General features: G+C 41.0%; 2 protein-coding genes across 6 annotated transcripts; both read left to right on the forward strand.

The window, feature by feature from the left end:
• The first annotated feature begins 386 nt into the window (after positions 1–386).
• trafd1 (TRAF-type zinc finger domain containing 1) lies at positions 387–10,416 on the forward strand. Of its 5 annotated transcripts, none has more exons than XM_031570245.2 (12): positions 387–1,475; positions 3,305–3,351; positions 3,539–3,674; positions 4,014–4,067; positions 4,431–4,857; positions 5,779–6,048; positions 6,176–6,240; positions 7,029–7,283; positions 7,640–7,766; positions 8,216–8,444; positions 8,709–8,769; positions 9,487–10,416. In XM_031570245.2, the coding sequence occupies exons 2-12, from the start codon at positions 3,317–3,319 to the stop codon at positions 9,523–9,525; spliced, it is 1,698 nt and encodes a 565-aa protein (XP_031426105.1). In that variant the 5' UTR covers positions 387–1,475; positions 3,305–3,316; the 3' UTR covers positions 9,526–10,416. The 5 variants fall into 5 exon arrangements, with proteins under 5 accessions (XP_031426105.1, XP_012685903.2, XP_012685902.2 ...); XM_012830449.3 differs by having other exon boundaries at positions 387–1,446; positions 8,219–8,444; XM_012830448.3 differs by having other exon boundaries at positions 388–1,446.
• Positions 10,417–12,938: 2,522 nt separating this feature from the next.
• Positions 12,939–15,355, forward strand: LOC105902732 (serine protease inhibitor A3L-like). Its single transcript, XM_012830383.3, has 5 exons — positions 12,939–13,090; positions 13,427–14,169; positions 14,311–14,578; positions 14,772–14,916; positions 15,139–15,355. The coding sequence occupies exons 2-5, from the start codon at positions 13,434–13,436 to the stop codon at positions 15,334–15,336; spliced, it is 1,347 nt and encodes a 448-aa protein (XP_012685837.1). The 5' UTR covers positions 12,939–13,090; positions 13,427–13,433; the 3' UTR covers positions 15,337–15,355.
• The last annotated feature ends 1 nt before the right edge of the window (position 15,356 follows it).

Here is a 15,356-nt window from a genome sequence, read left to right on the forward strand (position 1 = left end):
CTAAAACGGCTGGTCAAAGAGATGTCATGCACTGAAATAAGCCTAGTCATTTTTCATTGTTTTGGATTGGTTTAACATATACACATACAGTTGAAGACAGCAACAACTTAAAGCCCATGCACAAGTAATTTAGATTACCAATGAATTTAGTAAACTCTACACAGTAAATTTGATTAGCAATGAATTTAGTAAACTGCACAGTAATTTATATTAGCAATGAATTTAGTAAACTGTGCAAAGTAAATTAGATTATTAGAGAACAAGGAAAGATAATATAACAAAACATAGAAGAAATAGGAATGAATGATGGAATGCGGCTATATTTAAACCTATTATTAGTGTATTAGTGTTCTCTTATAAATGTCGATACTCTACATTTTGCTTTGTTTTCAGACATATTCTACCTTCAACTCGTAGGCTTATCCTTTATTTCATACATTGATATTTCTCAAAACTTTGTAAATATATGCCAAGCACATATGCAATGAAGCTCCTTGCTGCTTAAGTATACATGTAAATTTAACAGAATGCTCCAATTTAGCTCAAGAATATATCTGTTATAAAGTCACACTCATCATCATATTCACTAAACAGACCGCAAACCCACATAACGTAGCTTAATTGACAGGGTACTGCTTGACACCCAGTGTACAGCCGCCACATCCACAAACTATAGTTCCTTACATTTTCACTCAGAATAAGACATACAACAAACCTTTTCGTCTATTGTTTGCAAAAAAATTATAATCCAAAATAACACGCTTTTCTTGGAAAAAATGTCTGGTTATTTCACTTCATTTTCACTTTATGTGGTGGTGGTCATAGACCGCTATGCGGGAGGCTACGTCTAATTGAGTGTCTAATTGTAGTGTCTAGTAATATTCCATAATATTTGTGTTTTTTTTTTTTGCAGCTCTTTGGGTTTTAATGATGAGCACAAAATGCTCATACAAATTATAACAAAATTAAGATGTTTTATCATCTCTAATGTTCGCTAAGCTTTTTTATTTTATAGTAAGGCATAGTTTAAAAAGCATTTTGCAGCCTATGCTGTAATTCAACTCCCTCTACAATTCTAGACAATAACAAAACTGGTATTATTTAGTTTGGCTATATCATGAAAACACTTAACACTTGAAAGAGATTCAGCCTAGGTTTCATTTTGCAATGCTGAGTAAAGTCAGGGAGAAGTGAAACCTAAAACGCAGAGTAGGAAGCCTCGGATGTTGTTGGGTCTGCAGTAGCGCTTCCGATTTCGGGATGGCCAAGCAGTTTTTGAACACAGCAGCATGAACCGTCATTCCAAAGGATGTGGATAAATGTCTTGACCTATATAGCGTTACCTCAGAACTCATAACGTTGACCGTTATGGTAATACTAACTGCGTGGAGTGTAACAACACGATTGAACGGAAAATAAGTGCCCAGGCTTTGGCTTGGTGATAAGGTGATAAGCAAGTTGGTACTAACGACTGGGTAAAGATTTCAAGAATTGACGTTAGCTAGATGGCTAACTGTTAGTTAGCTAACGTACTAGCCTCAGGTATTTCCTGGGTTTACTTAACGTTAGCTTCCTTGCAAGCCTTTTGTTCGCATGTTTACAGCTCACTTACTCGAATGTACATCAACAAGTAAACTAGGATGTGAGTAAGAACCTTCGCTAGTCTTGTGACTCTGTTTTAAGCTTGGACTAACTTGTTGGTAGCGGCTTAGATAGCATAGCCAATGTAGCATAAGGTTAGGTGTTTGCATAGGTTGTTATTGTTTACCCGTAGCTAGTCGTCGATAGTTTGATAACGTTAGCTATTACTTTTGCAAGCTCGCTTATCGCACACGACAGTTAAGGTTTGCTGAAGCAGTACAATACATATTTATCTGTAGATTTTGTAAACTACAAGGTAAGGATCTTAACCACTTGTCGCTAGCTAACACCAGTTGCTGTAAGTACTGTTATAGAAAATAAATGAACGCAAAAAAATGTGTTGCCTGGAAGTTGAACTGGTAATCTTAAATCAAAAAAGATTCAAATGTGGAGAGGGCATACAAGATAACCACATGACTAAATTGGACAACATCTGTCTTCCCAAGCTTTCCTAATATGTGCCTGTTTATCAACATTCCAACCTAGATTTAATCCTTAACACAGCAGAGAAACTGCTTTTGTTAACCAATTACTTCCTTTGTGTAGCTGATGCTTGACGACTTTCCATAGGCTACTCATCCTACAGGACCTCAGTGCAGCCTTTGACACCATTTTTCATTGGCTTTTGCTATGTCTACCAACATTGGAGTCTGTGGCAGTGTACATCAGTGGTTCACATGCTACCTTGATGACGGGACACAGTCAGAGCGCTCAGCTGTCACCGAGGGGGTTCCCCGAGGCTCCGTTTTGGGGCTTCTACTTTTTATCATCTATCTCCTCCTACTCTGCAACGTCTTTTTGTGAAGTCATGGTGTTCACATTCACCGTTATGTTGACAACACTCAGCTCTACATGTCTACGTAGCTCAGTGCTTCTCTTCCTCCCAGCACGATTACGGCTTGTCTTGATGACATCAACTTGTGAATGACCGAAGATTACTTGAAACTATACAGCAATAAGACTGCTACTTGTTTTTTAGCTGTTGTGAAGATGAACATGTTCACCCTCTCCATATATGGCTGCACCGTACCCTTCTCCGCTCAGGTTAAGAGCCTTGGTGTCATCAAACCTATTCACCCACTTCAACTTACCCAGAGCTCTGCAGTATAGATTATTGCATGTTCAAAGTCCACAGAACATGTCACACTCCTGCTGATTCAATTACACTGGCTTCCTGTGTCACAACGGATGAACTTTAAAATATTATTATGAACATTTAAAGCACATCATCATCTTTTCTCTGCTTATCTCGCAGACCTCTGTCAAACTTACGCTCCCTCCCCTCCTTGTGGTCATAATCAGCAGGTCTACTGGCACTACCAGCCATCAACCTTAGTACAATGGGTGCCAGGGCCTTCTCCTATACTGGAACCAAACTTTGAAAGAGAAGAGAAGAGATTGATTACAGGCACTGAATGGTTTGCTTAGTCAGAGCCTGGAAGAAGAGACATACAATTTGGACCAAAAAAGATCTAAAAATAGGGCCCAGCTTAAAAAATCCCAATGAAAGACACTCAAGGCGCCATTAACTAAAATGTATTAACATTATTATTATTGTAGTTAAGAAGATAAATGGTAACCCTAGTCTTGTGTGTGATTAACATAGTAATGTTCATTTTAGTTTGGGTTGTGTTGAATTGAAACTTTTGTTCTGTTTTTGTAGATCTTGCAGGAAATGGCAGAGGAAAGCACTCAGTTTTGCGGGAACTGGTAAGGAGCTATTGGATTTCATTTAACAAGACAAGAACTAAAACAAACATCCAAATTCCCATTCCATTACGGTTTCAATTAAGTTCTTGCTATCTGCATTCACATCTTTCCACAAATCAACGGCAGCCAGTCCCTTTTTGTTTTTATTGCTGTAAGTCTGATCTCTGTGCTTATTTTCCCCCTGCAGCAAACATGACATACCAGAAGCTAACTTTACCACTCATGAGATGCACTGTCGCAGAAATATTGCCCTTTGTGACGTGTGCCAGGAGCCTGTCCCACGGGCCGATCTGCAGCAGCACAGAGATCAGGAGCATGCACAGGTAAGACTGTCAGTGCTAAGGTGAGCCTGCTGGTGTACATCAGTCTAGTTAAGAACAACACCCAGACTTGATAGTCATTTGGTAGTTATTTAGAGTGTCCTGTTAAGATGCTTGTTGGTCACTATTTCCAGTAGTTCCATGTTGTATACCGTGTTGGTTTGTATTTGTATGTTCGTAAAAAATTAGGCCCCTTCCAGGAGATAGCCCACCTGTTGCCCAAACGACTTTATCTTTAGTGAAGAAGCACTGACTTGTAATAAGACCAGGCTGGGGTATTAACTGAATTCCTACACGTTTTTCCTGTTTTGTCTTTCTGATGTCACTCAATTTTTTATGTAGGTGCAGTGCAAGTGTGGGTTGAAGGTGGAGAAAAGGCAAATGGAGTCCCACCAGGTGTTTATCTTCTTTGTGATATTGTTTCACATGTTGAAGACAGTCACATGATTACATTTAAAATTCCTTAGCTATAGTATTAAAATGAAACACATTAGCTTGACATGAGTTTGAACTTCCCTTGGTTGAAGTACAAATCTTCCCTTTTTTATGTTAGTTCTGTTAAACCATTATGGATGAGTTGATGTTGAGAATGAAATTTAGTCACATTGTGTGTGTCTGTCCACACCTTTGTATTTAGTGGGCTGTATGTATGCAAAGTCTACTTGACCCCCCCCCCCACCCCATGTATTTACATTAATGTGAATGGTAAAAATGAATGATAATAAAAATGGAGCGAACACATTCTTATTTCTACCATAGATTTCAGAGTGCCCCCTGCGCCTGGTACCATGTCAGTACTGCAACCTAGAGTTGGCCTTCACCCAGGCTAGGGATCACGAGGACTACTGCGGCACCCGCACTGAGCCATGCCCAGTCTGCAAGTGCAACGTGATGCTGCGGGAGCAGGACATCCACCCGGCCTTGTGCGGGAGCCTCACCCCTCCCCAGGAGAGGAGCAGCTCCAGCTGGGCCGAGCCCCAGTCCCCAGGTGCCTGGTTTGAGGCCCACTCCATCCACAACCTACTGAGGGCCCAGGAGCGCCTCCACAACAACAACAACGCCGGAGCGACGGACTGCAGAGCACCACCTCGACCTATAGAGGGCAGACTGCACAACAGCACCCGCGGAACAGTAGGGACGAGGGGCAGGAGGAACACTGCGCCCAGGAACAACGACTTCAGCCGCTGTGAGTTAACAACAAACGTCTGAAGATGGTCATACCCCCACTCGACCATATTGAGTCGCACATACATTCTACACATAACGATTTTTTTAAAGATGATACAGTGACATACCTGTATCATTTATTGGCATCTCCCTTCAAAACTGCTTAAAGACCCCGTCCAGCGAAAATCTGGTTTTTAACCTTTTTATCATGTCCATATGGTGATTTTTATATGATACACAACGTATCTTGAGCGAAATGAACAGTCAACTTCATGCCTGAGTATTTCCACCTTGGAACTGCAGTGTACCAAATTACTCAAAAACATAGAATGGGACAGCCTGGGTTTCATACGTCACATGCCTAAGGAACCAATCCCGTCAACTTGTGGGGTGGGGATTTACATCTCATTAGCATAAGGTGTAGAAACGGGGGCTATCAGTGCTCTCATTTGCATATCGATGGCTCCGCGAATACTAAATGAGGCAAAGATGTAGAGTTACATCCAAGCCATTTTAATGCCACGAAGGGATTTTTTTCACGAAAATAAACTTCTGGATGTGTAATTTTGAGGAACACAGAATGAGTTTTTAGAGGTTAATCAATGCCAGGAGAGGAACCTTAATGGAGAGCTGCATGAAAATAGTTTGTTTCATGGTTCACCTAGTTCATGGACCTTGTTCTCACAAACTCTGTTCAGTAGACAGTCATGCTAAACTGCATGTATGAGGTGCAGAGTTGAAATGTAGTTTGTTTTACTGAGCAGCCTCCAGTCACATCTCTGTTTGTATTTGCTAACAGGATAAATGTGACTTCCGGCCACAAATTGCTTATCTAGTGGACAAAGTGTCTGCACAGAAACCTCTGTTTCCACCCAATGTTTGCAAACGCGAACGTTGTTTGTAATTTTGTGTAACACAAGTATGTTTATCTCTATTTCAGTGCTGGAACAGGATGCAGAGTTTGGGAACAACAACAACAACAGTCTGCTGTGGCCTCCGGGCCAATTTCCTGTTGATGACACCTCCAGCCTGGACTACCTGCTGGCCCTTAGTCTGGAGGACATGGACGGCCAGGAGGGCGTGTGGACAGACGTTTGGGACCACCAGTTCGGAAGGACACCTGTCCATAGCAGCCTCCAGTCACAGCTCTCTCCTGCTAACAACAACTTCTGTAACATCACCCCACCCACAGCAAGCCACAGTCCATCAGGTCAGCTTGGTCACCTTTGTGGCAGCGTTTATGTTTGTTCGGTCACATATCTGGTCATACTTGTAAACTTATCTCTTGGTGAATACTTCTCCATCGTGAGTCTGATTGTGCTTTTCTTTATACTCAGAGATTATGCTACCCTGTGAGTTCTGTGAAGAGTTGTTTCCAGAGGAGGACCTAATTTTACACCAGGTTAGATGACATTGTGTGCCGTCTCTCTATAAGTTCTGGCATCACCCCAGCGACTAGCACACAGCCTTGTATGAATGTTTTCCATTGACTGCCTATAGTTCTTGCCTGTAGCTAATCCCCCCCCCCCCCCCCCTATAATGGTTTTGATTTGTACTTTCTTGTTATATTTATATACTTGTTTAAGGACTTTGGCCAGATACTGTGGTATCCTCATTGTTTCACACAGTTTCATGTGTGCTGATGCAGAATCGGATGAGTTGCCGAGGTGTAGTAAACAGTCAGGTTATAACAGAGGAGGGAAGCCTGACTCTAGTTGCCTCCCTTGTTTTGAGATGTTTCTGTGTTTATGGGAAATGTATCCAGGTCGTCCCGCTACAGGCTGCCACTTACACTGAGCTCCCCCTCCACTCACTTCCTTCCTTTTGCTGGGCTTTTGTTGTTCCACTGAATGGCTATTGTCCACAGGCTTGCAAGGAAATATTTTTCAATAACTGGTTATATGGTATCAAAGTTTGGTCCTTTTTATTAGCTTGTGTCTTTTTGGCAGAATAGTTTGGGTTTTTCCAAAAATTGTAAGGGACACAGATACAGTTTATCATATGAAAGCATTAGGGGAAGATCTCTTTTATGGCTTTCCATAGTAGGAATATTATATGTTCTTGGTGCAAAATGATACAAATTTGTAGATTATTGAGAAATATTATTGAGTGGTCTTTTAATACCACGTTGTCCCCTTTTAAGACTATTATATCCCTGATTTGAGCTTTTTTTCCCCCTTCTTCACACAGACTGGTTGCAGCCCTGCTTCAGCCATCGCTTCTTTCAGCAAGCAACCCCTGTGTCTCCCTTATGAAAACAGCACAAGCCAGGGTGTTGGCAGTTTGTTGAACATGCCTGAATGCCCACCGAGTCCACCCACCCTCCCTCGCTCTGTGTCTCCGCTCTATTGCAGTCCACCCTCCAGTCCCTTAGAGGGCGATGTACTCATTCCCTGTGAGTTCTGTGGCGTCACACTGGAGGAAAATGTTGTCTTTCACCACCAGGTAATGAGCAGGTGGAACAGAACTAATTTACTCATGTATAACCCACTTGACATAATGATATGGAACATTTATTATGAGACATTTCTTAAGAATTCTCAATGTGTCATAAGCAGGTCATTGTGTGGCCTTTGACCTTTTAGCTTCTAATTTAGTTTTAATCTTTCATTGATGGTCAATTCTGGTGGTCCCCTCTTTTGGCAAACATTGCAGCTATGTACCTTAATGAAAGGGGTAGAAATGAAATGTAACCAGTCAAGCTGTACAGAAATCTGAAGTGGTCTCTTTCTGGGGTTTGCATGGATTTCATGTGCTGCTCAGCTTCGGTCCTAACCCATGCTGTTTGTATTTGCCAACAGGATAAATGTGACTTCCGGCCACAAATTGCTTATCCAGTGGACAAAGTGTCTGCACAGAAGCCTCTGTTTCCACCCAGAGAAGCTACTAGGAGCTCTCCTGACCGCCAGAGGAGGCTACGACACCAAGGTTAGCACTCTCAGATCAAAAGCTTGCATGGCCACCCAAACTGGAGCAATAATGACTAAAAATAGAAACTTCAACCCATTTAACTAGGTTGGGATGATTTAAAGGTGCAGTCTTCAATTCCAATACAATATGCTTTTTGACAAATTCAGCGCATTGCAACTCACAGTCCTCTAGCTGTCTGTTCTGTGTGTGCGTCCTAGCTCTGTAAATGAGAAACAAACATATTGGCCTGGATTGAGCCATAATCAATTCCAGCCAGTAAACACGTTACGTCAGGAGCATGGAAGGGAGGGATGTAATTTGATTGGCTGTTGAGCTCAAACATCAACAACCATTCGCCAGAATCGAACACTTTGCCTTTAATTCAGTAAGTTGCTGTTTTGAGACACAGCAATACCCACTTGTTTTTCTAGCACATCACACTACCTAACACTGTTACCCATCTACAGCAGACCCTGAGGAGGACCTGCTGAGCCAGGCATCGCTGGGGTGGTCAAGATCAGGGGCGTCACCCAGGGAGTCCTGGAAAGTCTCTTCCCACGTTGGCCTGCACTCCCATGGAAAGAACACTAACTCAGACCTGCAGGGGAAGAATGTGCTCCATCGCGGAGGAGGTGATGGCCACGGAGGTTCACCTGCAAACTTCAGCCCCACAGTCAGCCCTTCAGCAGCCCCTGGGTAATAATCACGATCAGAATTTCCTGACAAAAAGTCTCTTAGGTGGTCATTCTGTTGATTCTGAATCATAGCAAAGTGCTTGTTTCGGCCCCAGCTTAAGGGATGCAACAAAAAAACAAAAAAGGATACACGCCATTTAAGTGAGAAGCTCAATGATTTACTTTCTACCATAAAAAGGCTCTGCTTTTGAATAGCCTCCTTGACATTTACGTGTGTTTGTTTATGGATTTACTTCTATTTAATTTGTTATGTCTTTATCGGTAGCCATCCATTCAGAGGAAGGCCAGAAGGACGCAGAAGCCAGCGAAACACAGGGGCTGCTAAGGTACGGTATTCATACCATAAGTACTAGTTATTGCTGTTAAAGTACAGTCAAGCCTGAAACTCGGCACTCTTCTTCACCTTCTCCACAATGTATTACGTTACAGACATATTCTACAATAGATTGAGTCAATTTTTTGTCTAAAAATTCTACACAAAATAGCCCATAATGACAAAGTGAAAACAGGTTTTTAGCTGATTTATTAAAAATCAAAATGTAAAATATCATATGTACAGAAGTGTGCACACCCTTTGATATGACACTCAAAAGTGAGCTGAGGTGCATTTTGTTTCCACTGATACTGCTTGAGATGTTTCTACAACTTAATTGGAGTCCACCTGTGATAAATTAAATTGATTGGACATGGCCAACACCTGCCCATATAAAGTCCCACAGTTGACAGTGCATGTCAGAGCAAACTCCAAGCCATGGGGTCAAAGGAATAATCAGAGCACCAGCGTATCCTTGTGGAGATGGGAGAACCTTTCAGAAGATCTGAATAGATCAAATAATCGCGGAATAAACATCCAGGGGACAGGGGCGTGGCAGCGGCGGTGACAAAAATTAACGTGTTGCCCCTTTTTTCCAGGGCAGAGCAACTGCCCTTCAAAATTCCTGTGCACGTCCCTGGTTACACCTGTAGTTGTACTTTTTGGTTCATATGTTAAATATTTATATATATATATATATATATATATATATTTCTATTCTATTTTCCAGGTATCAAAGAAACAGAATGTGGAGAAGGAAGAGTCTTGAGAAGGAAGACAACAACATCATCATTTGCTCTTTGCACCGACTGCAAGAGTCTAAACTTAATTGTGTGTTTGTTTGTCTTAAAGGGAACAACAGCGATTTTTACAAAATTACACAATTTGTTGCTTGTTCAGAAATGTAGTAATGTATCAAGAGCATTTCAGAATACGTTGGACCACTCTGAAGTATGGTATGTATGTGTATTAAAGTTGCGTATATAAAATGCAGGTCTTGCCTATTTAAGAATGGTCCAGATTAACCTTACATGCTATTTAGGCATTTTGTTTGTTTCTGAAGCTGCAACTCATTGTGACATTTTAGAAAATCGTTTGCACTCTCCTTTTAAAGAATGTAATACTTCTGTGGCTTCTGACCAATGTACTGCCTTTCTTGCACTGCATTTGTGTCTATTATTCCTAATTTTAAATAATGTATATCTTATAGCCTTTTTATACTTTCTCCTTTTTAAAAGTGAATTCTTTGTTCGACAAAAATATGGAAGGATAACTTAAGTTTTATATTATAAAATATGTATGTGTTTAAATACAAATGTGGTGTTCTCTGGATCATAGCCTATATGGGGGTTCATATTGGTTGGGTTGATAATTATGTCTTGACATCAAAAAATCTCTCTCTCCCTCTGTCAGTTTGATTTTGAGATTTGTTAAACCAGTTTCTTTACTTTGGAAAGTTTGCTATGCACATCTTGGGAGAGAAAGATCTGCTGGTTACGGCAGTGAAAGAAACTTTGATAACTCTGCCTGTTTACGCTGTCCCCCAAAGAACAGGGTCCAAAGCATATTTGTGATTTGACCAGAAATCCTCATGCATAACATAATGCTCTCCTCCTCTGTGGAAAGAATATAATCTGAATAAAGGACTCTAATGAACCCATCAGAGCTCATAGTTCTTAAGACCTGCTGACATAATAGCTGTGGCTGGATTGTGTTAAATCAGGTTGTTGAGTTTATTTCCATTCGTTATAATTCTGAACCCCTTTACAGGCCATGTTGTTTTATGCTGTAGTGACTGAAGGGAATGTTTTGTTATGCCTCATCAGTTTGAAAGTCACTGCCATCCTGGAATAATCTATTTCAAGACTGGGGGGGGGCTCAGCCCAATTGGTGAGAATGAAAACACAGGCAGGCTAAATTATGGCAAGCGCTAACTTTTCATTTGTCATCAAATTTATATATGCACATGGGTTATTCATGCTGGACGTCAGAAATAGCCAGTTAACGAAATACGACCATCTACGGAGTTTGGCATACTACTACCAACAAGGTAAACAGCGACGGATTGACGGAGTCGGATAGTTACAAAATTTGGGAGGTGGTCGGAGAGGGTTTGCAATGTCGAAGAGGGCTCTGAGGAATAGGGTGGTTCATGATTGTTGGCTACCTCTTTCGACAGAGGACCTAGTTAATCAGGAATCATCCATGGGCGGAATTGGATGTCAAGGACGAATAAAGTCATCCTACTTTTTGTATGAATTTGTTGATTTATAAAATGTCAGTAATAAAGGAAACGGGACATTCCTGAATGTGTTACATTATGGGTCAAGCCAGGGGCGGACTGGGGGGAAAAAGTGGCCCGGGAGTTACTGTCAGACCGGCCCACTCAATACACGCTGCGCGGCCCACTCAGTACACGGCGCGCTGCCCACTCAATACACTGCGCGTTGCCCATTCAATGCATTGCACGTATAGACCAGTCAGTGGCCTACTTGGAAAAATACCCATACACTTAACATTATTTTGGATGATTTCAAAGAAATTACATCATATATGTTTTTTTTTAATAACATTTGGATCCACCAATTTGCCTGGGTGGACACATGGAATAAAATTATACTGGCTATTGTAACACTCCAAGGTAGGTATAGGTTGCTAGATGAATAGGCTTAACTCTGGGCTAGTATCAGATGGTTATACGTATAACTACAGAACATTAAGGAATGAATATCCACACAATAAAGAAACTGGAATCAGAGGGTAGAATTAGTATGAACTATATTGTAGAAATGAACAGAATAAAACATACGATGGGGTGTGAACATCAGTGGTATCAGTAGTATTGCATGCTGTGTGTGTGATTGTGTGTGTGTGTAGGGGTGTTGAAGGTGCATAACAAAACAATAAGTTAAGTAACAGAACCTAAACCAACTCTGCTGGCCCGGGCGCATTATAGTCACATGATAATAAAAAACAATATCATTATACTCATGTGTTAGTATGACCTCACTATCTAATCTAGATAACATATTAACATTGTTTATGTTAGTGTTGTGTGTAACACAGTGATTTTAGCATAACAAGCTAGCTGGTTAGAAATTATAAGATTGCCCTCTTTACAACTTCCACCATGGATAGCTTGCTCATCGATTGTAAACAAGTGACAACGGCTAACGTGTTAAAGTAGATCATCTCGATGATGACAATAGCGCCAGCTTGCTTATTTTACCAGATCATAACGGTCTCAATTTTGGACATTTATCTACCTAACGTTAGCTAGGCTAGTTGGTAGTGAACGTTACCTCATCTGTGAAAAGCAAGCTAACATTGGCCAAGTCAACGTCACAATTTACCTTGTATCACTGTCACTGTCACGCGAAATAACAGTCATAAATGGCCCAGAGTTTTCCTAAATGCAATTCCTCAAAGCGCTACCAGATGCCCCACGGGCCGCTCCGTGTTAAGAAGGGCTGACGGCACACGTCACTACGGTTGCGTGCCCTGGCGGGTCGTATATGCAAATCCAGGTGCGTTTAATTTAAGAATCCTCATCCTCAATCCGCACAGCTGAGAACACTTCGGCTGTGTAAGAACCCATTTTCAGGTGTTCATTAATAAGGTGGAGATCGTTTCTTACGTTGAATTTCTGAAGTCCGTAGGAACACATTTCAGAAGACACTTCAGAACATTTTCGAAAAATAGGCACCATGAGTGTGAATACAGATCGCGAGGAGGAGTATAAAAATCAGTCAGTGATTGTCATTATATAGTCAATAGAGGAACTTATAGGCTACGTGTTTTGAGAAGTATGGAAAATAGTTGTAAGTGCCGGCGGTTAAAGTGGGAGGGCCGGTTGATTATAGACGTGGGCCGGTATTTTGGACCATCCCAACCTCGTCGGCCCACCGGGGATTCCCCCGGTATCCCCGATCGCCAGTCCGCCCCTGGGTCAAGCTCTACATAGTTGCAACACTGATGCTATGATGGAAAGCATCAGTTCACTGAATTAAAACATTGAATCTGGAGTTTAGGTAATTCTTTACCTAAAGCTTCTTTAACACTGTCAGAAATAATTGGACAACTTGATTACAGATGCATAGGACATTTCTTCACTAGCTTGTTCCTAATTTTATATATCTTCCCTTTTCTCTCTTAAAAAAGCACTCGGTTTTCCAAATGCCACGTGCTAGTATTGATGTGACGGTTAATGATTAGTGTGAACTTTGTCTATGAGGGAAAACAGTTTAAAGGTTGATGACTGATCCAACTCAGGACTATACATATATGCAGTAGCTGAGAGACTTTGGATTGAGGCATTCCAGTTGCGTTGGAGGGTGAGTGCTGCAAGAACTACTCTAGCTCCCTTATTGCCTTTTAAAACCCAAGTCAATTCAGTGGAACGGAATTCCGTTTTAGTGGAATATTCTGAATGCATGTTACAGAAATAGTGGTGTAGTAACACTTAGTGTAGCTTGGAATAGAATGGAAATATATTTATTGTTAGACTACGTATTTCTTTTCTTTGTTTAATTGGGTTAAAAATATAATGTGATGGTTAAATGCTTTTAAAACAAGGTTTACCAATATAGCATAACGATATAGCATTTGTATACATAGCCTACTGTTCATAGGCATCAATATGTTTGCATGCAATGTGGGTTTTTTTATAGATAAAAGATGGAAAGGGCAATCCTGTGTTTGTTGATCACGTCGCTGGCACTCTCCAGCTGTGGGGGTCATAAAGATGGAGAATGGATATCCTCTACAGGTCGCGGCCATGAGCATGAAGGTGGCCATAGGCATAAACGTGACCTTGGGCATGAACATGGACACGGGCACAGACATGGACATGGGCATGAACGTAGCCATGGAGGTGGCCACAGACATGGACCAAGCAATAGTTCTATCAAACTGTTTCGCCCAAACAGCATGTTTGCCTTCCGTTTGTATAAGCAACTTGTGTCCCAGGCTGAATATCAGAACGAGAATGTCTTTTTCTCTCCGCTAAGTTTGTCAGTTGCATTAGCGGCCTTAACCCTTGGGGCTAGAGGTGAAACCAACGAAGAGCTCTTTGATGGGCTGGGATTCAACCTCTCGCATGTCACAGAGCAGGGGGTGCACGAGGGTTTTCGTGACATCCTGCAAAACCTCAACCAGCAAGAAGAGATTGACCTGAGAGCTGGAAGTGCGTTGTTCGTGAGTGATGCCTTCAAGCCAAACGCAGATTTTCTAGAACGCATGAACACCTTCTACCTCTCTGATGGCTTCACAACTAATTTCAAAAAGACTACAGAGGCTGCTAAAATCATCAATGACTATGTGAAGACTAAGACCAATGGGAAAATTAGCAACTTGGTGGACCAGTTGGACCCTGGTACTGTGATGTACCTTGTTAGCTACATATATTTTAAAGGTATGATGATAGATCTTCCTTGTGTTCTAAAAAGAATATCGGTGTATTACAAAAGATGCAATTCTATTTACATCTACTTTTCTATACATCTATATACCTTTCTATATATCTATATCTACTTTTGTTGATGTTCATTTGCAGGTAAATGGGATGTTCCTTTTAATCCTGAAATGACCCAAGATGGATTATTTAAAGTGAATGAGACAACCAGTGTACCAGTGAAGATGATGGCGAGGAAGCATACCTACAGTCTGTACTATGACCAGGAAATATCCACCACTGTTCTTCAGCTGTTTTACACCAAATCAGTCTCCATGATGCTTCTGCTTCCTGATAAAGATCTGGCTGGCCTAGAGGATGTTGTATGCCCCGAACATGTAGCGAAATGGCATAGATGGACTAAGAAAAGGTAAATTATTGGCATCACTCCTAGTAGTCTGAATATGAAAAGCCATTTTAATTACATTGCTAATTTCATAAGTTAAATACTAAATTATTTAAATGATTTACAAGTTATATTTGAAAATCTGCCTGTTTACACTTCTCATGAGAGAAAATGACACAGGTTTGACCATTTTAATGGAAGGTATTCTTCATTCTAGGCAAGCCATGGTGTCTATTCCAAAGTTATCCATTGAAACATCATATTCCCTCAGAAACATTCTGAGTGAAATGGGAATGTCAAACATATTTAGCTATAGTGCTAACTTTACTGGCATTGCTAATGAACCTATTCTTGTGTCAGAGGTAAGTATGTGACCTATTAAATGACCAAATATAACTTTTAAGTATTGCCATATGTATTTCTTTGAAAGAGCAACTAGGATATGTTTGGTCCTGCATAACTGTATAACTAGTTGATAACTAATATAATAATAGAGTATTTTATCCTAATGCTTTTGATCAGCACTGGATTTCCTCACAAATTTTAAATATGTGGTTAACAGGATCTCCCTCTGTTTCTTTAAGGTTGTACAGAAAGCCACTCTTGATGTAGATGAGACTGGGTCGACAGCATCTGCAGCTACAGGAGTGGCTTTAATGCCTTTGTCTTTTAGACCCTTTGAAACGATCACATTTGATCGGCCATTTATGGTTTTGATCTCCAACCATGAGACAATGAGCATCTTGTTTTTGGGAAAAGTGGTCAACCCAGCGAAAAAATAAAACTGCTCATGGATGTTGAG

This window comes from Clupea harengus, chromosome 7, assembly GCF_900700415.2.
Source record: "Clupea harengus chromosome 7, Ch_v2.0.2, whole genome shotgun sequence".
In the NCBI taxonomy this organism is placed as follows: domain Eukaryota; kingdom Metazoa; phylum Chordata; class Actinopteri; order Clupeiformes; family Clupeidae; genus Clupea; species Clupea harengus.